Below are 26042 nucleotides of genomic sequence, written 5' to 3' on the forward strand. Positions count from 1 at the left end.
GCCACCACGTTCTTCTAGAGATGAGCTTTTTAAAACTATAGTCTCCTAAGTATTTGGGAGCTGTTTGTGACATGGCAATAGATAACTAATTGCGGCTCAGAGCAAGCTCGAGGGAAGGAGCCAGTTTGGTAAAAAAGGGTGAGCAGGACGTGACAGCCTTAGCCTGGCTTGGAGTCCTCCGAACTCTGAGATCTTTCTTCAAACTTGGAAAGAAGAGTACAGCTGGCAGAGACCGGTCCCCAAGGCGGGGAGTCAGAACTGGCTGCATGCTCCCTGGAAAGTGTGGTCCAGCCTTCAGCCTCGGAATGCAAAGAAAAAGCTATGCAGCACATGCCAGCGTCTCCAAATGAATGGAGTCACCCAGGTCCCTCATATCCCTCAACTCCTGTGAACTTGTAATTGGTCTTTCTGGGAGCTGCCCTAATACAGCATGTCTAGTGAGTTCCCCAGCCTAGCCTGTCTCTCTCATTCCCCCCAGGCTTCCAGCTTTACCCCAAGGCCAGAGTCTGGCCTGCCCTGAAGAACAGGCAAGAATGAGAGATGAGAGCCATCTTCTTGACCTTACAGGTTCTGCTTAGAACCCTGCTCCCCATAGTCCTCCTGTCCCTACTCCCTGCACCCCGGATGCTCTCCAATGGTTCTCCAGAAGCTTCTATACCCATCTGGGAGCTTTCTGAGGACAGACATTTGTGCTGCCTGATCTTGTCCTCACTGGCAGTGAAGGGGAAGAAAGGTCTGTGGCTGGCCAGCAGAAAGTTAAACTGGGCTGCAGGGGTCCTTTAACAAGCAGAGGCAGAGCCCCCCCAAAGCTAGTGTTCTCAGAACACCTCCTAGGGAGTCAGCCCTGTGGAACTCAGCTGTCTGATACCTAAATGCCAGGGGGCAGAGGTCCCTTTCTTGCTGTGTGACCCTGGGTATTTGGCATCGTCTCCCTGGACCTACTTCCTGTTCTGTAAAATGTGGAGGAGGAGTCGCTCTCCAAGGGCCCTTCCTGCTCAAACACCTTATGTTCTATGAAATCCTTGTGAAAGTTGCCATGGAAACATCAGAAGAACTGCAACAGCCCTGAATTGTATGAGAGAGAGAGAGAGAGAGAGAGAGAGAGAGAGAGAGAGAGAGAGAGAGAGAGAGAGAGAGAACACTGAGTCACCCTAGAAAAGAGGTGATGTCAGAGGTATATTGACTCTGGCACCCAGATGTAAAAGGTCCAAATATATCCTTCTCCTGAAAAGACACCCCGGGAGTCTACTCATCTTAGTGTCCCTAATTTGGTGTCCTTAGTGTCCTGCTGGCTGGTAGTAACAGGTGAGTAGGGTAGGTGAGTGACTATCTTTACCTGAAGAAACATCATCTCTCTGGGTCCAAGCAGAGAGCAGATCCTTTGGAGGTTAAGACTACAGTGGCTTGTGAGGCAGAGGTGCTCACCACATTCAAGGTGAGCTTGTGCACAGCCACAACCACAGGCCTGGAGTGGGGCTGAAGCAGAGCTTCATCTAGCATAATGGATTCTATCCCTAGCACTGAAAATAAAAGTCACATTATCTGTGTTCTAGGGGCCATGGTCCCTAAATCTGTACTCCTATAGAGTCAGGAACCAGTACTCTGCAGTGCTGGCTTCCAGCTCCTGAATGGGGACCCCGTTGTCCTCAGAGGGGGATGAGTAGGGTCTTACGGGTCCACATTCTCCAACAACACAGGAGACAGAAGCATTATTACGAGCTGATCAAATAGGTTCCCTTGCTTTACCACATAATCCCCAGAGCCGACAATGACTGGCTTCTCTGTGAATGGTGTCTTCTTTCTTTTTTTCTTTATAGGGGGAGATGGGAGGTGCTTTTTGATACCAGGCTTATGTTGCCTGGTTTTGTCAAAAAATAGTTTTATGGGTATCTGGGTAATATAATATCCAAGCGTTGCATATGTTTAATGTGTACAAGTTGAAGAGGTAGGGAGATGACTTAATGTATAATGTGTAAGGTGGGCAAGCCCGAGGACCTGAATTCTGATTTCTAGCACCCATATTTAACCCTGGAGCCGACGAATGGAGGCAGGGAGATTCCAGGGTAATGGAATGAAATGGGTCTCGTCGGGCTGAAGCATTAAGCTCCAAGTTCAATGACAGACTGTCTCAAAAACTTGGATAGGGCTGGAGAGGTGACTCCATGTTTAGGAACACGTGTTACTCTTGCAAAGGACCTGGGTTCCATTTCCAGCATACAATATACAGGAGTCTGTAATTGCTTTTCCAGAGGATTCAGTGCCCTCTTCTGGGCTCTGTGGGCACTGCATGTATGGGATGCACTTCTATACATGAAGGTCAAACACTCATACATATAGGATAAAAATAAATAATTACTCTTTCTCTTCTGGTTCCAAGCACTGCGGAAGCCGCCGGTTACTGGGCAGACATAGCTAAGTCTAAGAACCACACCACACACAACCAGTCCCACAAATGGCACAGAAATGGCATCAAGAAATCCCAGTCATGGGCTGGAGAGATGGCTCAGCGGTTAAGAGCACTGACTGCTCTTCCAGAGGTCCTGAGTTCAATTCCCAGCAACCATATGGTGGCTCACAACCATCTGTAAAGAGATCCGATGCCCTCTTCTGATGTGTCTGAAGATAGTGACAGTGTACTCATATATAATAAATGAATGAATCTTAAAAAAAAAAAAAAGAAATCCCAGTCACGAAGATATGAATCTCTTAAGGGGGCTGACCCCAAGTTCCTGAGGAACATGCACTTTGCCAAGAAGCACAACCAGAAAGACCTGAAGAAGATGCAGGGCCATCAAGGCCCCTGTGAAGCCTCAGGCCATCAAGCCCAAGATGCCAAAGGGCCCCAGCTGCAAACTCTGGCCTTCATCACTCACCCCAAGCTTGGAAAGAGGATTCGAAGCTACACGGCCAAGGGTCATGGGCTCTGCCAGCCAAAGACCAAGACTCAAACCAAGGCAGAGGCCAAAGCTCCGGCTAAGGCCCAGGATTCAGCTCCTCCTCAGGCTCCCAAAGGTGCCCAGGCCCCTGTGAAGACTCCATAGAAAAGGCTCCTGCCAGTGTGAAGACAGATGGACTGCTGTGACACACCTACCTACACACTATGTGCAGATGACCAGTGTCCTATGCTGTTTTTACAAATAAACCTGAGACAAGAAAAGAATAATTAATTAAAAAATAGTAATGGGCTCAAGAGATAGCTCAGCGGTTAAGAGCACTGACTGCTCTTCCAAAGGTCCTGAGTTCAATTCCCAGCAACCACATGGTGGCTCACATGGGCATCCTATGCCCTCTTCTGGTATGTCAGCGACAGTGTACTCACATACATAAAATAAATAAATAAATCTTAAAAAATAGTAACAAGGGGGTTGGGGATTTAGCTCAGTGGTAGTGCGCTTGCCTAGGAAGCGCAAGGCCCTGGGTTCGGTCCCCAGCTCCGGAAAAAAAAAAAAAAAATAGTAACAAGCCAGGCAGTGGTGGCACGCACCTTTAATCCCAGCACTCAGGAGGCAAAGGTAGATGGGTTTCTGTGAGTTCAAGGCCAGCCTTGCTCACCTACTGAGTTCCAGGACAGCCAGAGCCACATAGTGAGACCCTGTCTCAGAAACTAAAAAGGGGGGGGGTCAGTGTGCTGGGAGGGTGCAAGCAGCAGAGGTATATGCACACACAGAGAACATACAGTTTAATAATATGGAACTTTCTCATCTGGGTATAACATGGCCACCACAATCTTGAAATCAAAGCAGCTCTGGTTACAGTCATGAGATCCTCACCAGATTGGGTCCCTTTAACACTTCCTCCTAAGAGGCACTGGGGAGAGCTTCCACAAGACACACACAGTCCCTCATCTCCCGGGAGAAAAGACTCTTACTCTTTCTCACTGGGGCATAGTTGCCTGGAAGTTGCTCATGCTCTCTTAGTAACCCCAGCTACATTCATTGATCCCACATGGCTAGACTTGGAGGGAAATCTTGTCTCAGCCTATTATTGCCCTCCCTATCTAAGCTGTAGAAATAGAATCCCCGGGGAAAGTCAGGCAACAGAGAAGTGTCAGTATTTTTACACGTCTATGAAACCATCAAGAGTATACACCAGCCAAGACAAAACACACCTGTCCCTCATTGTCACTCAGTATTGGGATGTATAGCTTTGTCCCAAGACCTTCTGTGGAGAGCTTTTAGGCCTCCAGGTGGGAGTTCCTGGTTTAGGGTGGCTTGCTGAGCCTCTGTAACCTCCGTGGCCAGGCGTTAACACAAAAGAACCTCTAGGGGCGCTATTGCACTAGGCCTTGCTCAATGGCGGTGTTGCCAAGCTGTTGCCGAAGTATTTCTTCTGACCTTACAGAATATCTGCGTTCTAGATATAGGTAACAGCTCTGTTACACATTCACACAGATTGACCTGACCACCTAGTACCTTCTTCCTTAATTTCGCTTTTTCCCCCTTAGTTTTGATTTTGGTTTTTCAACATAGGGTTTCTCTCTGTGTAGCTCTGGCCTCCCCAGAACTTGCTCTGCAGACCAGCCTGGCCTTAAATTCCAAGATTTGCTTGTCTCTGGCTCCTGAGGGCTGGTCCATTTTCTTGTATGGCATGAATACTGTGAGCCCTGTTTATGTTTTCTTGTTGTCTATGTGTGTATGTATGTATGTATGTATGTATGCATGTATGTATATGTGTGTGTTCAATTTATGTGTGTGTTGCTAACATTTATGTCCATGTACAAGGGTGACCCACAAAGGCCAGAAGAAATCCCCTGAAACTGAGTTACAGACCATGGTGAGCCACCATATGGTTCCTCTGGAAACAGCCAGTGCATTTTTCTTTATCATCTTTCTAGCCACTTATTTTGTGTGTTTTGATGAACATACTGATCTGATCTTTCTCTTCTTCCTTCCTTCCTTCCTTCCTTCCTTCCTTTTTTCTTCTTTTTATTTGGTTTGAGTATTTTCCTGAACTGATTGGGTTTTCTTGTTTCTTTTTTTCACTTTCTAGTTTCTCATAAATTTATTTCTTAAAAAACCTGTATTTTGGATCTGGTGGCACATGGCTGTAATCTGTGTTCTGGAGACTGAAGGAAGGTACAGGTACTTCAGGTACAGACTGAGCTGTAAAGTGAATCTCGGCTTTTAAAAGAAAAATTAACCAGCTGTGTGGCTGTTCACCCCTTTAATCCTTGCCTTGGGAGGCAGAGGCAGGCTGATCTCTGAGTTCGAGGCCAGAGTGGTCTGTAGAGAACATTCCAGAACAGCTAGGGCTACATAGGGAAACTCAGCTCAAAAAGCCAATAATAATAATAATAATAATAATAATAATAATAATAATAATAGAATCTAGGCATTATACTTTGCCTTTAATCCCAGCACTTTGCAGGCAAAGGCAGGTGGATCTCTGAGTTCAAGACCAGCCTTGTCTACAAAGCTAGTTCCAGGACAGCTAGGGCTACACAGAGAAATCTTGTATGTGTATAAAACAAAACTGAAAGTGTCTGTGTAAAAAAATAAATTCAATTGTTTGGAAAAATTTTAAAACACAAAAGACATATTTTTTTATTTTGTTATGCATATGGGTGTTTTGCCTGCGTGTATGTCTGCACCACATGTGTGCCTGATGCCCATGAAGGCCAGAAGAGGGCATTGTGTCCCCTCGAGCTGGAGTTGACAAAGGAAGGTGAGCCTTCACGTGGGTCCTCTGAAAGAACTCTGGGCCTGCTCTCCAACTCCCAAGACATATTGCTTTGTTTTGTTTTGCTTTGCTTTTTAAAGACAGGGTCTTAATATGTAATTCTGGCTGTCCTGGAACTCACAGAGATCCACATACCTCTGTCTGTTAAGTGCGAAGATTAAAGGTGTTTGCTACCGTGACAGACGAAATCTCATTTCTTTTTAATTTTATTATTATTGTTGTGTGTGCGAGTGTGTATGATGTACATTTGTGGGTATTTGTGGGCCAGTCAGAAGACAGCTTTGTGAAGTCAGTTCTGTCTTCCCACCTTTATGTGGGTCCTGGGGATAACATTTGAGTCAGCAGGCTTGAGTAGCCAATGCCTTTACCTGCTGAGCCATCTTGTAGGGCCTAAAAGACATATTTAAAACAAACAAACAAACAAACAAACAAAAAAAAAAAAACCACACTTATTAGGCCAGAGCGATGGCTCAGTGGTTAAGAGCACTGACTGGTCTTGCTGGGGTTCCAGGTTTGGTTCCCAGCACCCATAGCAGGTAGCTCACAGACAGCAATAACTCCAGTTTCAGAGGTCTGGTGCCCTCTGGTCTCTTTGGGCAACTGTAGGCACACATTACATAAATCATCTTTTAAACATTTAGGGAACAGGAAGATGGCTCGGCAGTTAAGAGCACCGGTTGCAGCTAGGGAGTGTTGGTGCACACCTTTGATTCTAGCACTGTGGAGAGGCAGAAAAACCCTGTGTCAAAGAACAAACAAACAAACAAACAAACAAAACAAAACAACAAAAAAGTGCTCTTCCAGAGGACCTGCGTTCGGTTCCTGCACACTGCCTTTGATTTTGGAGCACCGAATGAGTCTTTTGACCACTGCGGGTACCCTGAAGTCTGAGTACACACGTGGTGGTACACACCCATACAAATAAAAATCATAAATTAAAAAAAAATGGAAATTTACTGAAATAACAGGAACTAGGACGAAAGGCACAGACCCTCATATCCAGTTACCGCCACTTTCGGGTAGTTTAGGGCTAATTAGCCGGGGGCTGCATAGCATGGTCCTTTAATCTCAGTATTCCAGGCCAGGCCAGGCAGTGGTCCACATTAATGAGATCCATAAAAAGTGGGTAGAAGCTGGGCACAGTGGTACACGCTTGAATCCCAGCTCTTGGGAGGCAGAGGCACGCAGAGGAACTCTGTGAATCTGAGGCCAGCCTAATCTACACGGCGAGTTCTAGGACAGCCAGAGCCACACAGCAAAACTGTGTCTTGAAACAACAACAACAAATAATAATGAAAATGATGATAAGAATAAAAATAAAGGAGGGGGGAGCTGGAGAGATGGCTCAGGGGTTAAGAGCACTGACTGTTCTTCCAGAGGACCTGAGTTCAATTCCCAGCAACCACATGGTGGCTCACAACCATCTGTAATGAGATCCGATGCCCTCTTCTGGTGTGTCTGAAGACAGCTATAGTGTACTCACAAACGTTAAATAAATAGTATTTTTTTTCTTTTCTTTTTTTTTTTCTTTTTTTTTTTTTCGGAGCTGGGGACTGAACCCAGAGCCTTGTGGTTGCTAGGCAAGCGCTCTACCACTGAGCTAAATCCCCAACCCCAATAAATAGTATTTTTAAAGAAGAAGAAGAAGAATGAAAAGGGGGTAGAGCTGAATGTGACCATAACTTGTGGCTACTTAATTGGGTTCTCATATCCATTACCGTTCTCCACCCCAATCCCTTCCAACCCCAACCACTAGGTTAGAGGGGAAGAGGGGGCGCGTGGATCTCTTTAGACTACTTCCAGCTGACTAGGGGCATCAAGCTCCTTGGGACAAATCCAATCAATTGTAGTCAGGATATCCAATTTCTTCTTCTCTGCCTCTTTGCTCACGACCTCTTGACAAACAGCAGTAGTAGTAGCAGCAGCAGCACACGGAGCAGCAGCCACTGCAGCCTCTCTGGGCTCTGATATTTTTTTTTTTTCTTTTCTTTTTTTCGGAGCTGGGGACCGAACCCAGGGCCTTGCGCTTGCTAGGCAAGCGCTCTACCACTGAGCTAAATCCCCAACCCGGGCTCTGGCATTTTTATACCCTCTCAAGAGTCCCCAGGATTCCAAATGTAAGCTGTCTTCAGCTAGCAGAATCACACCCCTGCCGGTGCACAGATCACCGACAGCTGTGGACAACCTGCAGCAGCCCCGAATCCCAGCACCTGGGATTAAGACAAAAGCATATTTACACAGCATAACTAGTTTTTGGATTGTTTTTTTTTTAAAGATTTATTTATTTATGTATGAGCGCTCCATCTGCATGTACAGCTGCACACCAAAAAGAGGGCATTAGATCTCTCAGACAGTGTTCTTAATGGCTGAGCCATCTCTCCACCCCGCCCCACGCCCCTGTAACTGGGTTTTTATAGAAACGAAATTCTCACTACAGCTGGAGCGATGGTGCAACAGTTAATGTACTATCTGTCCAGAAGACCCCAATTTAGCTTTCTATCGCTGTTAGGTGTAACTTTAGCTCCAGGGGATCTTATACCTTCTTCTGTGTGTATGAGTGCACACGCACGCGTGCGCACACACACACACACACACACACACACACACACACACACACACACGAATGTAATAAAAAGATTTTTTTTTAAATGTAGAGCTGATTAATCTGTTTTCCTTATTTTGCGACAGGATCTCATTATGTAGTGTTGGCTGGCCTAGAACTTGCTATTTAGAGCATGCTGGCCTTGGGATCTGCCTACCTCTATTCTGGAGTGCTGGGATTAAAGGTGTGTACAACTCTGCTTTGCTGTTTTCTTGTGGGTTTATCTTTCTGTGCTTTAAAAATAAAAAAACCTGGGGTTGGGGATTTAGCTCAGTGGTAGAGCGCTTGCCTAGGAAGCGCAAGGCCCTGGGTTCGGTCCCCAGCTCCGGAAAAAAAGAACCAATAAATAAATAAATAAATAAATAAATAAATAAACAAACAAACAAACAAACCTGTCATCTGTCTGCAGGAAAGCTGGGACTTTGAATATGATCCTAAGTCTGCTATTCACCCGCCGCGTGGCCTGGAACATTTCTTGACTTCTCTGTTTCTCCAGAAATCTCATTTTGTAAAGGAGCAGCTGAGAGTCTCAGTTGCTAAAGCCGTTGAAATTCAGTAGAATACAGCATGAAGGCAAGGGTGAGGAAGTGTGTGTGTGTGATATAGGCCCTTCCCTTCCATCTCTCAAGATGTTCTCTGCTCTCCTGGTCAACCTCTCTGCTGGCACACTTCCCTTGATCTGTAAACCCTTTCCTACGTTAAGGAAAAGACTTGGTTTTGCTCTGTCCTTTGTCGCTCCTCTTCCTGCACAGTGAGGCTTTTGAGACAGCTGACCGCAGGCCATGTTTACAGTCCCTTCATGCCATAAACCTGCTGGCATGTGGCTTCCTGCCAAGTCTTCCTTTCAGAATGCTTTCTATAAAGGTCACTTCCTGACACCTTTCCCTAGGCAATGCATGGGTGACAAGGTAAGGACCAGGGCCAGGATGACCTTGCAGAACCCTGTCTTCTGGGTTTCTGACAAACTTGAGACAATTGCTTTGTCTCCAGTAGATGGCTGGTAGACGCGTGTTTTCCCCCTTCTCCTGCAGTCCTCACCGTCCCGGTTTCAAACTGTTTCTGGATATTCTCCACCTACAATTCTATATTAGTTTGTAGCTTTTCTCCTTTCTGTCTGTCTGTCTGCCTTTTTTCCCCCCAAGACAGGATTTCTCTCTGTAGCCTTGGCTGTCTAGACCAGGCTGACCTTGAACTCAGAGATCTGTCTGATCTGCCTCCTGAGTATTATGATTAAAGGCATACACCACACACTCGCTTGTGTACACACATGCTCACACATAGAATTAAAAAAAAAGTTTTTGAGACAAGGTCTCACTGTATAGCCTTGACTAGACAGCAGTTAGCTATGTTTGACCAGGCTGGCCTTGAATTCACAGAGATTTTTTTCTTTGCCTTACCAGTGTTGGGATTACAGAAGTGTACTATTAGTATGCCTTTCCCTATAAAATTATATATATATATATATATATATATATACATATATATATGTATACACACACACACACACACACACACACACACGTGTGTTGTTTTTCAGGACAGGATTTCTTTGTGTTTGTGTAGCCAAGCTGGCCTCTAACTCGCAGAGAGATCTGCCTGCCTCTGCCTCCCATGTGCTAGCATTAAAGGCACTCACCACCATTATCCAGCAATAAACATATTTTTAAAACTTAAAAAAATAATTACAGGGAGTGGTGGTGTACACCATTAGTTCCAATACTCTAGAGACAGAAGGTGGGTTTCTGTAAGTTCAAGGCCAGTCTGGTCTACATAGGGACTGACCAGTCAAGGCTACATGGGTGAAACATTAGAAATTAAAAAACAGGGGGGTTGGGATTTAGCTCAGTGGTGGTGAGGAAGGCAAGGCCTGGGTTCGGGTCCCCAGCTCGAAAAAAGAAAAAAAAAAAAAAAAAAAAAAAAAAAAACAGGGGGTTGGGGATTTGCTCAGTGGTAGAGCGCTTGCCTAGGGAAGCGCTTAAGACCCTGGGTTCGGTCCCCAAAAAAAAAAAAGAACCAAAAAAAAAAAAAAAAACAAACAAAAAGAAAAAAAAAAAAAAAAAAAAACCTTAAAAAAAACCAAAAACAAAACACAAAAAACACAAAAAAAAAAAAAAAAAAAAAAAAAAACAAAAACAAAAAAAAAAACAAAAAACAAAAAAAACCAAAAAAACAGGGGGCTGGAGAGATGGCTCAGCGGTTAAGAGCACCCGATTGCTCTTCCAGAGGTTATGAGTTCAATTCCCAGCAACCATATGGTGGCTCACAACCATCTGTAAGGAGATCCGATGCCCTCTTCTGGTGTGTCTGAGGACAGCTACAGTGTACTTATAAATGAATAAATCTTTAAAAAAAAAAAAGAATCCTTTAAAAAAAAAGAAATTAAAAAACAAAACAAGGGGTTGGGTATTTAGCTCAGTGGTAGAGCGCTTACCTAGGAAGCGCAAGGCTCTGGGTTCGGTCCCCAGCTCAGAAACAAAACAAAACAAAACAAAACCTGCCTTATCTGTAAAGCATAAATGTTAATCAGATATGATGACTTATGCCTGTAATCCCAATATTTAGGAGGCCAAGATGGGAATTGTCTTAAGTTTGAGGCCAAGACTGGACTACAAAGTGAGAAAAACACAGCAAAACCAACCCCCCCCCATTTGGTTAGATGGGAGAAGAGCGTGCCTTTAGTCTTGAGGCAAAGGCACTTTCCTATCTGAGCTCCAGGCCAGCTAGGGCTGCCTACTGAGACCTTGTCCAAAACCACACGCACGAGTGCATGCAGGCCCGCACAGGCAAACAAAAAACCGAATTACAATTCACCAAGCATGATTATCTGGTGTTCTTTTTAATAATATTTGAGCCCAGCCTGGTGGCACTGGTCATTAATCCCAGCACTCAGGAGGCAGAGGTAAGTAGATGACCTCTGTGAGTTCGAGGCTGTTACATACTTAAACCCGGTTTCAGAAAATAAATAAATAAAAAAGGAAAAGAAATATTTATGGTGGGCTGGAGAGATGGCTCAGCGGTTGAGAGCAATGACTGCTCTTTCAGGGGTCCGGAGTTCAAGGCTCACAACCACCTGTAATGGGATCCGATGCCCTCTTCTGGTGTGTCTGAAGACAGGTGCTGTGTACTCAGAAATAAAATAAATTAAAAAAAAAAAAAGAGGGGTTGGGGATTTAGCTCAGTGGTAGAGCTTGCCTGGGAAGCGCAAGGCCTGGGTTCGGTCCCAGCTCGAAAAAAAAAGAACCAAAAAAAAATAAATAAATAAAAAGAAAACTATTTATGGCTTTTGGAGGTAATTCACATACTTGAAGGGGCTGAAAAGGTTAGAAGGATGACCTTGGAATCTTCGGTTCTATGCTACCATGAGGGTGTTGTAAACTGAACACCTGTCCTCTGGAAGTGATCTTAACTGTTGAGCCATCTCTTCAGCTATACCCATATCCCCCGCCCGTGTGTGTGTGTGTGTGTGTGTGTGTGTGTGTGTGTGTGTGTGTATTTTCTTGAGAGAGAAACTTTTGGGAACCTCTTCATTCTGGAATGCTGGCCTGAGAAATGCATGCTACCATGCTCTCTGTGTTTTAATATATATATTTTTTTCTTTTCTTTTCTTTTTTTTTTCCTGTGCTGGGGACCGAACCCAGGGCCTTGCGCTTCCTAGGCAAGCGCGCTACCACTGAGCTAAATCCTCAACCCCGTGTTTTAATATATTTAATAAGGCTGTTTTATCACTTGATCTAATTACGGAACAAGCACGCTTATTGACCCCCAAAAAACCCTCACCCCCTTCCCTCCAGCCTTAAGGCACTCATCATCTTCTTGCCTTTTGGATTTTTCTTTTTTAATTTTTTTACTTTCCTCTTTTGAATATTTTCTGTAAATGGAAACACAGAACAACATGTAGTTCTTGGTATTCGGGCATCTAAACATGTTTTCAAGGATGATTCCTTAGTGCTGTGTTTGGAGTCTTTTCTCTCATTTTAAATTTTGTATTTAGCTCCTGCGCACAGGGATCTGCAGTGCTTGGAGTCTGAAGCCTGAGCTGGAGATGCTTGCGGGTGAGCATGACAGCATCTCCCCAGCACCTCAGCAGCCCCAGGGTGGGCTGCACATAGCGGCGGAGGGGACCGCGCTGAGCTTCTCCCACTCCAGGTGAGCGCAATCTCATGCATCATTTCCGAGCCTCTGCAGCATCCTCTGGCAGAAGTCCATGAAATGACGCAGCAAGTATTTCTTGACTCAGGTCGGCGGTACTCTCCAGGGGCAGAGAAGATTTGCGGAGTGGAAGCTCGCACAGCTGGCACCCAGAAACTGTAGGCCGCAGGGTTTTTTTGTTTTGTTTTGTTTTTTTTCTTTTAAATTTATTATTAGTGTAGGGCGCGTGCTACGGCGAGGGTGTAGCGGCCAGAGGACAACTTTGTGTAAGTTTATCTTTACGTGGATTTCGGGCTAGTACGCAGGTAATTAGGCTTTGCATGGCAAGCTCCTTTATCCGCTGACCGTCCCCCCAACCTCGACAGTGTTTCTCTGTATATCCCTGGCTGTCCTGGAACTCACTCTGTAGACCAAGCTGGCCTCAAAATTAGAGATCCACCTTCCTCTGCCACCTGAGTATTGATTGGGACTAAAGTCTTGCGCCATCACCGCCAGGCGCTCACCCCTCTCTTCCGCACCTAGTAGTGTTTTCAATGTTGTGACTGTTGATTGCAGGTTGGGGACGAAGAAACCTACTGACTCCAAGGAGGCCTCAACAGCCAGAGAACCTCACGGGGGAACTCGGGAAAGCGGAATGAATAGCCAGCCACAAACCCTCCGGCCCTAGTGGGTAGGGGACCGAGCCTAAGCGGGCAGTTGCTCAACGAGTCGGGGCTCGAAACTCCGCAGCAGTGGGCGGAGCCTCCTCCACCTTCAAGCCTGGTCTGCAGCAACCCAACTGAGCAGAGGGCGGGGCCTCTGGAGGACTCCCCTCCCGTGAGACCCCGCCCACCAAGGCTCTCGCTTATTGGGCGGAGCCTCTGCGGTCGCCCTTCCTTCAGGTCCCGCCCATTGCAGGATCTGCAGTGAAGAGGGCGGAGCCTGTGAAGGCCTTCTCTTCATCCAGTCCCACCCACGGCCAACTTGGAAGCGCAGGGGCGGAGCCTGTGGGCGCCCCGCCCCGCGCAGGGGGTGGGGGAGGAGGTGGAGCTGGCGCTGGGTCTGCAGTGCAGCGCGAATGCGCGAGCAGGCGGCCAAGGCCCTGAGGTGCGGCCTGCCCCAGAACGCTGAGCAGCTGTCGCACCGCAGACGGGCCACGGCCGCCGCGGCATCCAGCCCCGGCCCGCATCATGAGGTCCGCGGGCCCCTCCTGAACTGCGGCTGCCGGCGCAAGGGGCCTCGGGGAACCGGGGCCATGCGCGGGCTGCGCTGACGATGCCGCCCGGCGCGCCCGCTCGCCTGGCGCTGGCCCTAGGCCTGGGCCTGTGGCTCGGAGCGCTGGCCGGAGACCCTGGGCGCGGCTGCGGGCCTTGCCCGCTCCCCTGCTTTTGCAGCCCGGCGCCCGACGCTGCCTGCCGCGTCAATTGCTCGGGCCGCTGGCTGCAGACACTCGGGCCGAGTCTGCGCATCCCGGCTGACGCCACTGCGCTGTGAGTAGCTGTGCCGAGGTTGTGCAGGCGGGCAGGCCGTTGCCATGGCGGCGGGCGGCCTGGCTAGAGCATCATGACTGGGTCCGGCGGGAGCAGGACTGAGGTAGATAGAGCCCTTCTGGAGCATTGCCGGGCTGTCGGCCGCAGAGCGTGGGCGCGGTCCTGAGTTCGGGCCGCAAGACGCAGCGGGGCCTGGCCGCTCCCAGGGCGAGGCTCCAGCAGGGATGTCGGCCCGACTAAATAAGGAAAACCTTGGACCTCAGCCGGCGTGACCCAGAAGAGTAGCCAAAACCCCCAGTTCCTATGAAGACTGACGTCTCACGCTGCAGGGCTCCTCAAACAGGAGCTGCAACAGTGCGTGGGGCGTGGTAGGAGGTTGCAGAATAAACGTTAATTAGAGACTAATTGAGATGTATCCTGGGGTAGGAGATTTCTGTTGGGGCTCAGAGCTGGCGTCTAGGGGAGGAGTCGAATTTTATGGATGTGTAAGAATTGTCTATGCTTAAAGGACAAGAGGTGGGTCCAGCAGCCTGGCCTATGTCACGTAGTGACTGCTGGAGAAGTGTTAGGGTATGTAAAGTTTGGGTCTCAGGTAGGTACTTAGGGAGGGGAAATTGCCAGGAGGAGTTAAAACATTCGAGACATCTCCAGTTTTGCCTTTTGAAAGTAACAGGCAAATCTCACTGACAAAGTCTTGACCAGGCTTTTTTTTTTTTTTTAAGATTTATTTATAATATATGAGTACACTGTAGCAGTCTTCAGACACACCAGAAATGGGCATTGGATCCCATTACAGATGGTTGTGAGCCACCATGTGGTGGCTGGGATTTGAACTCAGGACCTCTGGAAGAGCAGTCAGTGCTCTTAACCGCTGAGCCATCTCTCCAGCCCAAGAAAAATTATTTGCAAACACGATTGGTTTTTCTGCCCCTTAAATTTTAAATCTTAGTCCAATTCTCTGGAGTGTGGTAGAGCTAGACCTCGGTTTTACAGGTGAGGAAACAGACGTGGAGATGTGATGTACTGTCAAGGTATCAGGTCCTAGACACAATAGCCTGAGGCATGGAGCTTTTGCAGTGCTGGCAACGAAGGTTGGATCAAGAATGTTAAAGAGGACAAGATTGCAGACTTTATCTCAGGGACCTGCTGATTCCAACCTCTTAGACTTTTTGGGCACTTTAGCCCCAGTAGTTCCTGCTGGAATCCCCTCAGGAACTTGTTAAAATAAAATCAGACCCTTTCACTGGGTTTTATAATGGGCTTGGTGACTCCACCATAGTAAGAAGCTGAGATTTGGGTTCACCCAACCTATCATTGTACTCCTTGAGCACTGTAGCATTTCTGGTGCAGCTGTCTCTGGAGATGGATCCCTTTTTGCTAACAGGACCCTCAGAATTGCATCAGATCCAGATTTATGGATGCTATGAATAAGGGAGGGCACTTCTTTCTCTCTGCTACTTGGTATCTGTGGGAGTCAGGCCCAGCTCCTGTTGGTTCCTTCTACCTCCTGCTGGCCTCCCAAAAGCTGTCTAGGAAATGAAAGATGAGAGCCTACAAGTCCGTGGGCTCTGTGCTCAGCCGTGAAGCTTGGGCTGTTGCCCTGAGTTTCGGTACAAGGGGGTTTCTGAGAGCTGATAGCCTGGCCCAACTGGAGCTCCTAGGAGTCTCAAAATATTAGCCCCTCGCATTGTGTGAAGAGACATCAGAAAGACCTCGTGTGTGGGCAGATGGGTAAAGATTTTACATTTTTCTTTCTACCTCCAACTCTGCTGCTAAGAGACTTAAGGAGCTATGAGAACCAGCTCACAGGAAGCTGAGGCTTCAGGGTCAAGTGTTGAGTTCCCCCTGCTAGTTCTCAAGGCCAGTGTGTGTCCACTAGGTTGTCCATCCTGTAGACTACTGGAGATCAGATAGATGGTTTTCTCTGAGGACCAAGGACACAGCAACCTTCAGGCCAGTGTTTAGGTGCCCAAGGAGTATTGCCTTCTTTCTGGTCATCTGGCCCCTCTGTATGTGTATGACTGTGGCAGAAGAGCTGGGTCCTGGTAGCAGGACAGCTGGTCTTCTGAGAACATAGCTAGACAGCATGTCTTGGGAAATGCTGCTGCTTAAGAAAGGTGACGTTACTGGAAGGGCATTGCTATGTGACTGACTTTGAGCTTCACTGTGGATCATTTAAGCCTTGTTACTGTGAAAAGTATGCAGAACAGAGTAAGGAACCTCACCCTTCTTGCCTGTCATTCCTGTCTTATCTTTTGAGCCAAAGACCAGCATCTTATTTTTTTTTTTATCTATTGTAATACTGAAAACACCTAAAATAGGAAAAGCTTCCTTAGGTCTAGCGATGTCCACTGTGTACATTTTTGTTAAGCTGACCTCATACTCACAGAGATCTGACTGCTTCTGCCTGTCAAGTTCTGGGACTAAACGTGAGTGCCACTATGCCCAGCTGTTTGGGGTGGGGTTTTTGTTTGTTTGTTTCTATACTTTTTGAGACAGGTAGACATGTAGTACAGACTGGCCTTGAACCCTCAAACATTCGATTCCCCCTGTCCGTCTTCCTAGTGCTGGAATTACAGACATGTACTATCAGGCTTGTCTCTGGATCTTTGGTAGTTTAAATTAGGGTCTGAATTAGGTCTGCATAGTACAACTAGTTGGTGGTCTCAATCTAGCTGATGGCTACACTTTTCCCAGTTCTCTTTTTCTACTTTTGACTCCTGCATCCAGTTTCTGACTGACTGAGCTGTGAGCTGTCGGGTTCTTGCATGTCTTTGTCCTCTGGTCTCTGGCTCTGTTGGGGAGGAACACACCTCTTTCAGGGTCTCTGGGATCTCTCTGGCTAATGACTACAAGGCAGGACATTGTATTATTGAAGAAAGCTCTCTGGGACATTCACCTGGCACTAGGTATAAACTGCCTTTTGGCTCCGGACATGGTTGCTTTAGAAATCATTTCTAGGGGTTGAGGATTTAGCTCAGTGGTAGAGCGCTTGCCTAGCAAGTGCAAGGCCCTGGGTTTGGTCCCCAGCTCAAAAACAAAAACAAAAACAAAAAAACCCCCCAAAAAAACAACAAAAAAGAAATCATTTCTAGTACTGGTGCTACACATTTTTAAATTTTGAGGCCAGCCTGGTCAACATAGTTCCAGGGCACAGCTATAGCTGTGTACAGAGAGAGACCCTGTCTCATAAAAGGGGGTGAGGGGGATAAGTAAGTATGATGATTTATACTTGTGATCTCAACACTGAGGGAAATTGAGGCAGGGGAATTTTGGATTTGAGGTTAGCCTGGGCCATATACAGAAATGTTGTTATTAAAAAAATAAAATCCAAAAACCTCAAAACATAAACACTCCTTAGGAAAGGTTAAGAATAGGTAAGTCTATTGACAGGAAAAGATTCATAATGTGGTGAGGATAGGTGGCCAAGGATTGTTGGGCTTCTTTTTGGAATGATGAAAACATGAAATTAGTGTTCATTACCCAGGCTTGTGAAGGAAGACACTAAAAATCATCAAATTGTAAATTTCTAAATGTGAACTTCATAGTATGCAATTTTTGTCTGAATTTTGTAGGTAGTAAAAACTTTAATTACACCAAGTAATGAATATATACAAAAGCAGAGTTGGTTAATGGGAGTCAGGGATGGCAGTTCATCCTTATCATCCCCACACTCGGAGGCAGAGGCAAGATGATCGCCACAGTTTTAGACCCAGCTTGGTTCACGTAAAGAGACTGGCCCTAATTTTAGAGACAAAAAAAAAAAAAAGTCTGAGGAAGTTATCCAGGAGACACTCTTCCCTGTCTGCTCCCTCAGAGGCTTATGCTGGGTTTTTTGTGTTCTTTCTATCAATGTCATCTTTCTGTGGGGCTGCAGGATGGAATCTTTTCATTCTTGTATTGACTTTGAAGTTGAGATTCCCAGTGTTGAAGTACTTTTTAGAGTCATGTACTGGTGTGTCACAGAAAAGTAATGTGTGGTCAGAACGTTTTATGACTGACCCCCAAGACTGCACTTAGGCTGGTTAATAGATGGCAAGGAGTAGAGATGACAGGGCCTGACAGGGCCTTCTCTCATGGGCCCTGGAACTCACTCAGGAGCTGGGATAGATTGTTGAGATATTTTCTCCCTAGTTAGTTGTTGTTTTTTGTTTTTTTTTTCTTTCTTTTTTTTTTCGGAGCTGGGGACCGAACCCAGGGCCTTGCGGTTGCTAGGCAAGCGCTCTACCACTGAGCTAAATCCCCAACCCTTCTTTTCTTTTCTTTTTTCTTTTCCTTTCCTTTCTTTTCTTTTCCTAGAGATAGGGTTTCACTATGTAGCCCTGGCTGTCTTGGAACCCACTATGTATACCAGGCTGGCCTTGAACTGATAAAGCTCCACCTGCCTCTACTGCTTGAGCACTGGGATGAAAGGTGTGCACCACTATGCCAGGCTTCTTGCAGGTGTGGTATGTGCTCCCTGGGGGGGCGCGGGGGTGTTTGCTTTGTCCTCCCTGTCCCAGTTCCCTCTATCTGGAGGAGAGAGAGCATGGGAGTCTGTTATCAGACTTAGGTTCATGTCCCAGACCTTGCACTTCCATGTGACTGGTTCAACCAATCAGCCCCAGGTCTTAATTTCCTTGCCTAAAGTAAATACCTTAAGGGATCTTAAGGGTGAGTTAGGGGGCCTCAGAGGTGAGGGATTGTGGTGCATGGACAAGTTCAGGCACTGGCACCCATATTAACACTACAGCTAGTTAGGTAGGTCACCTGTCTTCTCTGTGATTTGGGGGTGGTGGTGGTGGGACCGTCCCCTTGTCCTTAACATTCCAGCCAGCCACCAGGAAATATACCTGAAGAGCATTGCAGACAGAGAGCCTGAATGTGGATGTGTGCTCAGGCCAGATGCTGTACAGAAGGAGAAACAGTGTGAGCAGGCAAACTCCTACTCATACCTCAATGAGGAGACCAAAAGTCTGACCTCAAAGATGCCTTTAGCATTGGGAGGATTTATGAGATCTACCCCTAGCCTCTTACCTCTGGGTGGTGTGATAGGGTTCTTGTGCCATTGCCTGGGCTGGTCTTGAACGGCCCAGGATGTTCTCTTGCTTCAGCCTGTATCTGGAGTAGAGGCATGCACCAAGTATGCTAGGCTCTCTAATTGTTTTGTTTTTTGAGGCAAGATCTCACCTCGTGGCACTCTCTGGCCTAGAGTTTGCTGTGAACCATCTCAGCCTCCTGAGGAGGAGGTTACAAGTACTAGCCACTACACCCAGCTTCTTTGTTTTGTTTTTTAAATTTATATTTGCTTTAAAGTATTATTTTACTTTAATTTTTATATTTTCTTTATGTATTGGTTTTCAAGACAGGGTTTTTCTGTGTAGAGCCCTGTAGACCAGGCTGGCCTTGAACTCAGAGATTCACCTGCCTGTCCTTCCTGAGTGCTGGACTAAAGAGGTATGCCATCATGCCCAGCTCTAGATTTTATTTTTATTCATGTGTGTATGTGGTGTGTTTGTGTGTCTGCTACATATGTGCAAGTACCCTGATAGGCTAAAAGAGGGTGTCACATCTCCTAGAGCTGGACAACATGGGTGCTGGAAACTGAATTTAGGACCTCTGGACGGCAGCACAAGCTCTTAGCTGCCGAGCCACTTCTGCAGCCCCCAATTTTATTTAGTTGTTTTTGAGACAGGGTCTCGTGTTGGCCTCAAACTTATTATGTACTGAAGATGGGCCTTGAATTTCTTATTTCCCTGCCTTCACTTTCCTTGTGCTGCTGGCACTACAAGTAGGAGTGACTGCCCATCCTTTTTGTTTTTCTTCTTTGCCTTTTTTTCTTCTAGTTTTGTTTCTTGAGAAATGGTCTTACTGTCTCATTCTGTATCTCTGACTAGCCTGAGCTTATAGAGACAGGAGGCTTGGTTTCTAACTTCAATTCTGTTTTTGTCTCACTGGTGCTGGGATTACAGTAGGAAACCAACATACTTAGTTTTCCTCTTACTAAGCTCAGCTTTTATATTGCCTTTTCATGCCCCGAAGGGCATGTATGAAGCAGAAAGGCTGTATTGAGATAACACACTGTGGCATCTGCTGTCTCAGTTCACCTCATTCTCTGATTTGGGTGATGATGTGATACGATCCTGCATTCTGCTCCATATACCAGTGAACCTTGGCTTACAGTGCTGGGCTCTTGGGAGGGTTTAGGAAAACCAAAATGAATGGAAACCTGAGTTTCCCCTTACTATTTTTTGTTTCTGATTTGAGGTAGAGTCTCACTAGATAATTCCTGTCTAGATTTTAACTGAGCATCAGTTTTCCTGCTTAGTGTCCCAGTAGATGGGCCACCATGCTAGGCTTTCTCTTCTGGGTTCTCCAAAAGCATTCTAGTTTTTCAATCAACAGTGGGCAAACAGAATGCCTCCAGATGGGTTCCCTGTGCAGCCTTTTTCTGCCTTCTCTGGCTGCCATTTTGTGACCCTCTCTGTTATGCCTGGACCTCTCTGAACTTTACTGGATCATAAGGGCCTGTTCTGCTGCCTTTTCTTTTCTGTCCCAAGGTGAATACTGAGAGGGAGGGGGGCATAGTGACCCTGGGTCCTGAGGGAAATCCTGGCTGGGGTTGAGTTTCAACTGAGGAAGCCATTTTGGATGGAGACACATTTTCCTTTCCGGAACATTGTGGTGGCCAACATCAGCAGCAGGAGCCCAGACAGCCGGCCCGCCTAGCACTCTGGAATGAAAACACTCTGCTTCTCCTGCTGCCTTCTGGGGTGTTGGCTGTCTGGGCTCCAGGCTTAGGCCTGGCCTGCCTCAGCTGTCTGTGTGGCTCCAGCTGGCCTGGTGTGGGCGCCACAGGGCGTGAGCAGTCTCTCTGAAGGACGAGATACAGCTGGAAAATGCAGCTCATGTCTTTTCTCGGAACACCTTGTTCTTTCTGGCTTGGCAGAAGTCTTCTTCATAAAGAGGCTGTGTGATGCCCAGGCACTAATTGCCAAGGAGAGGGCTGTACTTGGGGTCAAGGTAGGCAGTCCTCCTTCTCCTCGGCACTGCTGTGGGTTGGATCCTGTGGGGCCACCATGGGAAGAGCTTTGTCCCTCTGGCAGTGGCAGAAGATAGTTTCTTCTGGTTGTAGCCTTTGAGGTAGGAATTATAGTAAGGGGCCACCTTGCAGCGTAGGAACAGAGAGGACTCAAGGATCCTAAGACTCCATGCTGCTTTATTGCCTGGGTATTGAGCTGGTTCTTGCTGCTGGCCATGTTCCCACGTAGTTGAGATGTGATTATAGATGCACTGAGGCCCCTGCCCATTATAGGACACCACAGGGCCTAGGAAACCAGGGCAGCAACCAAGTTCCATCTGCCTCTTGACACCCTTTCAAGAACTTAGGTCTACTGGCTGTTGTTCGACATGTCAGATAGTGTGCCACATTTGTCTGTGGAGGTGAGCAGACCTTCCACCTCCAATTGGTTTTGTTAACATGGGGACAGTGGACAACTCTTGGAACAGCCATTTCTTGAGCTAGGGTAGGTTGTTCTCTCAATATTAGGAGGACCCACCGCCTATCACATTCCTTCTGGTTTTGAGGTCTGAGTCTTCGTTTTCCTTTTTTTTTTTTTTTCTTTCGGTGATGGGGACCGAACCCAGGACCTTGCGCTTCCTAGGCAAGCGCTCTACCACTGAGCCAAATCCCCAACCGAGGTCTGAGTCTTCGATTCTGTCTTTGCCTATAGATCCCAAAAAAGTCCTAGGCAGGTAATGACACTCCTGGCATCTCATATTGGTGATAGTTTGGTTGTGGGAGGACTCAGGACTTGTGACAAAGAGTTCCGTAAGGACAAAAAGACAATGTGGGGCTCATTCTATCTCCATGCCCTGGAACTATAAGGTCCTGCAGCCTGGTTGAAGGCCTCTCAACAGGGACATCTCCACTGCCTGAGTGAGTACTGATGTCCTTTCGTTGTCATCTCTGAGAGTGAGCTTTTTACTGTGTGTGCAGAGTCCTGGTTTGGAGCCAGGAGAGAGATGGGCCTTAAGGTGTGTGCAGAGAGACGGGCGGTATGGCTGGCCTCTCTAACCCATTTCCCTGGACAAACAGCTGGTATAATCCAGAGACTGCCCCCATCCATACTGATGCCAGTGTGCTAAGCTGTTTTTTTCCCCAACTCTCTTAAACTTGAATTCATTAATTTAAACATCATTTCCGGCCCTGGAAGCCAGCCTTGCTTGCCATAAATAGAAAGGAACAAAAAGCAAAGAGAACAAAAACAGAATAACGATATTACACTTAACTGGCTCTGCTGCTAGGCTACCAAAGACCCATTAGTGCTGAAGGCACCCAGAGTGAGGCCAGTCTAGGGGCTCTGTCCCTCCGCCGAGACCTGAGACTGTGCCCTCATGGTGGTTTGCATTTCCTTCTGTCCTAGCTCTGGTTGGAAATATTTATGGGGATCATCCTTGCTGGTTGAAGAGACTCTGTTCTCTCTGGGAGAAGATGAAGCTGGGCCTTGGGGAGGACTGGGCTTCCTCCTTACCATGCTGGCTTAGCCTGCTAGAGGGAGGAGGCAGCTGGCGCCTGTGAAATGTGTTACATAACATCCACAAACAGCCCCTCAGAACTGTTCCCCCTGAGCCCTGTTTCCAGCATGGCGGCCAGCAATGGGCTGGGGGTGGGGGGGTGGCTGGCACTCACCCTCCTGTTGACCACATGTGTCTGGAATGCGCAGATGTTTCCTTTGGGGCTCCAGCTGGCCCTTACTCTCCCCCTACCCCCTACATCTAGACTAAGGAGTGGGCACCTAGGCCACTCCCCACAGCTGAGGAGGAAACCGAGGTTGCTTAGCTCTTGGTCTGGGTTGTAGCTTGTTGTGGGCAGCCTGTTGAGGGCCTCCTATTGCAGCTCTGGAACAGGGCTGGTCCTAACAACTGGCCCATCTTAGTAAGAGCCTGCAGTGTTACAGTGACCCTCCTTGCTCTCCACCTTTGCATAGACCTACACACTTGCCCTTATACTCTTACTGTCCTTGTCTCAGAGAGTTGCCCTAAGATTGCCTGCTTTCCCTGTCTCACACTGGGCACCTCAACTTGTGTAGCCTGTGTGTGGAGTCCTAGGAAGCCCCTGTTCCTCTTTTTTTTTTTTTAAAGATTTATTTCTTTATTATAGATGAGTACACTGTAGCTGTCTTCAGACACACCAGAAGTGGGCATCAGATCCCATTACAGATGGTTGTGAGCCACCATGTGGTTGCTGGGATTTGAACTCAGGACCTCTGGAAGAGTAGTCAGTGCTCTTAACCGCTGAGCCATCTCTCCAGCCCCTGTTCCTCTTCATTAGAGGAAAATTGGGAGGAGTTAGAAACAAGATGTCTAGTGGGGTTTGAGAGCCCACAAATATGCTTGGGAAGCTGAGATCCTTCTTATCAGCCAGGTAGCCCCACAGAGGTGGCAGTATTGGGATTTAGCCCCACAGAGGGTCTGATGTGGGAGGCAGGGTGCTCTTCATTCACCATTTCCAACATAGTCACCCACTGTGACAGGAGAGGGGCAGCAGATAGCCCAAGCTGGAAGAAGCACTCCACATCTGTGTGGAAACTGAGGTTCTATCTTTTCTGGGAATGCAGACTGCATGGTAGCCTGCCATACTGGGAGAGAGTGGAATGCAGACTGCATGATAGCCTGCCATACTGGGAGACAGTATGGACATTTGCCCGTTACCCCAGTGCATGTAAGTCCCAGCTCAGGTTCCCACTAGCCTTGACTGTTGGGTCTTTTGTAAGTTGCTGGCTTAGGTCTGAGAGGGTTCAGAGAACCCGGTTGGCCCATGCCCTCCTACAGCGTTCTAGCTAGGCTACTAGTAAGGGACTCTGGTGCTGGCCCTTACTTCTGAGTGCCTTCTGCCAGGATACCTTGTGTCAGCCTTTGTTTTGTCCCAGATCCTTACAGAGAATCCAAATATGGTTCCTGGGCATCATACTTTGGTGACATCATTGGGCAGGAAGTCATGCCTTCAAAGATGGGGGTAGTCAGGTTTGGCCATACTCAGAACACTAATGGCAACAGCAGATGGGGACATGGAAAATTTCCGTTCAGGGCCTCATGTGTCTTTCCACGTTCCCCACATCTTCATACCACCCTGTCTGTTGGTGCTGTTCTCCAACCCCAGAGGTATGAGTCAAAGTTCTGTCCAAGCTGTCTTGTTCACTACTGTGGGTTTGGGGAGCCTAGCTGAGTAGATTCCCTATGACTCTGTTTCTTCCCTAGGCTATAACCAAGTCCAGGTGAGGTCTGGGGAAAATACTACAAAGCAGCCTCTTGGGGAGGGAGCCTCACTGGTTCCACTGAGCTTGGTTTCAGTGGAGTACCTGGTTGGATGAGGAATTAAAGTGTTCTTAGATAAGGAGGGGTGCCCAGTACCCTGTGGCTGATGTGTACCACCTGGTTTCTTAGGTGATCCTAGCAGCTAACACTCAGGGTAGCTTTCTGAGAAAATGAAATTTGGAGATATTTCCTTACTTCCTCTTCCTCTTCTAATCGTGAAAGGCTGGGCTAGAAAGCCTCCGTGTTAGGGACAAACATAAGAGCCTGCCTATGTTGGTCTCTAGTCCTACCTCACCAAGTCTTTCCTGGATCACTGCTGCTTGGTCTACATCCTGGCTTCTCCTAAAAAGTTCAGGTTTTCTGATGTCGTCACTAGCCACTGGGGAGTCCTTGCTTAAGTCTAACTGATGTTCCCCTGGTATAGCCATTGCCTCGCATATGGGAGCTTGGATAGTGGAGGTGAGATGAGTCTAGCAAAAGTCCAGGGTGGTGTCTGGGAGATTAGTTATGGATGGAGGCCAGGCCAGGAAGACCCTGACCTCTAGCTTCAGCAACTTAGTCATGTCATGGCATCAAGTTCAGTCTTTCCTGTGTCAATCTACAATGTGTTCATTGGGATGGTTCCTATTGACCTTAATACAGGTGCTTTGAGTGCTGCTTCCATGGAATTGATGTTTTTCCTCCTCTAGGGTGACAGATGACAGTGGAGCAGCCAGTACACAAGACCATCACAGGTGCACAGCTAAAGACCATGAGATTTTATAGCATCCTGGATGGTTGACATCCTGTGAAGTAGAGATTGGGCTCTGCACTGGGTGCTGCTGCTGCTGCTGCTTCTTCTTCTTCTTCTTCTTCTTCTTCTTCTTCTTCTTCTTCTTCTTCTTCTTCTTCTTCTTCTTCTTCTTCTTCTTCTTCTTCTTCTTCTTCTTCTTCTTCTTCTTCTTCTTCCTCCTCCTCCTCCTCCTCCTCCTCCTCCTCCTCCTCCTCCTCCTCCTCCTCCTCCTCCTCCTCCTCCTTCTTCTTCTTTTTTGGTTCTTTTTTTCGGAGCTGGGGACCGAACCCAGGGCCTTGCGCTTCCCTAGGCAAGCACTCTACCACTGAGCTAACCCCAACCCCGGTGCTGCTGCTTCTTGGTAGTCATTGTTGTTGTTAGTTTTGAAACAACTCACTGTGTAGACCTGGCTGGCCTCCAACTCAGAGATCTGCCTGCCTCTGTCCCCCAAGTGATGGGATTAAAGGTGTGAGCCACTACCTGGCAAGGTGCGTCCTTTTAGGTTTTCTCTCTCCAAATGGAATGAAGGAGGAGATCCTTTGCAAGAAGCATGTTCTTGATGGGAGTCATCACCATCAGAAAACTAAGCACAGTCTTGTGGGGAATGCAGCTTACATGAATTGAAGAGTGGTGTGGTGGATAAACCTGGAGGGTCCCGGAAGAGTCCTCTGAGTCAGGGTGATACAAGAGCCTCACTGGATGTTGGAATATGTAGGCAGAGAGCCCAAGACATGGATTGCAGGGCTGACTGAGGGTTACTAAGAACCTGGAGCTAGAAAGTAGGAAGTCGTTGAGTAGAGTTTGACACTAAAAGGGCCCAGCAGTGTCTAGGTCATTTATTGGCTTTATGGGTGGAGTCCAAGTTACCTCTGTTACTAGAGTTGGGCCTAGACTTCTGACATTAACACAACTACAGACTGAGAGGGTGAAAGGTGTGATTGCACTTTCATTCAGTAGCTGTCAAGTTGTTAGGAAAGCTTTCTCCCCCCCCCCCCCGGAGCTGGGGACTGAACCCAGTGCTTTGTGCTTGCTAGGCAAGTGCTCTACCGCTGAGCTAAATCCCCAACCCCAGGAA

General features: G+C 47.3%; 1 protein-coding gene across 1 annotated transcript in view; it reads left to right on the plus strand.

The window, feature by feature from the left end:
- The first annotated feature begins 12652 nt into the window (after nucleotides 1-12652).
- Nucleotides 12653-26042, plus strand: part of Pkd1 (polycystin 1, transient receptor potential channel interacting) — a 47521-nt gene continuing 34131 nt past the window's right edge. Inside the window, 2 exon segments of the mRNA XM_032912645.1 lie at nucleotides 12653-12696; nucleotides 12986-13899. Coding sequence (XP_032768536.1) covers nucleotides 13685-13899 — 215 coding nt within the window. The 5' untranslated portion in view covers nucleotides 12653-12696; nucleotides 12986-13684.

Source organism: Rattus rattus, chromosome 9 (assembly GCF_011064425.1).
Source record: "Rattus rattus isolate New Zealand chromosome 9, Rrattus_CSIRO_v1, whole genome shotgun sequence".
Lineage (NCBI taxonomy): Eukaryota > Metazoa > Chordata > Mammalia > Rodentia > Muridae > Rattus > Rattus rattus.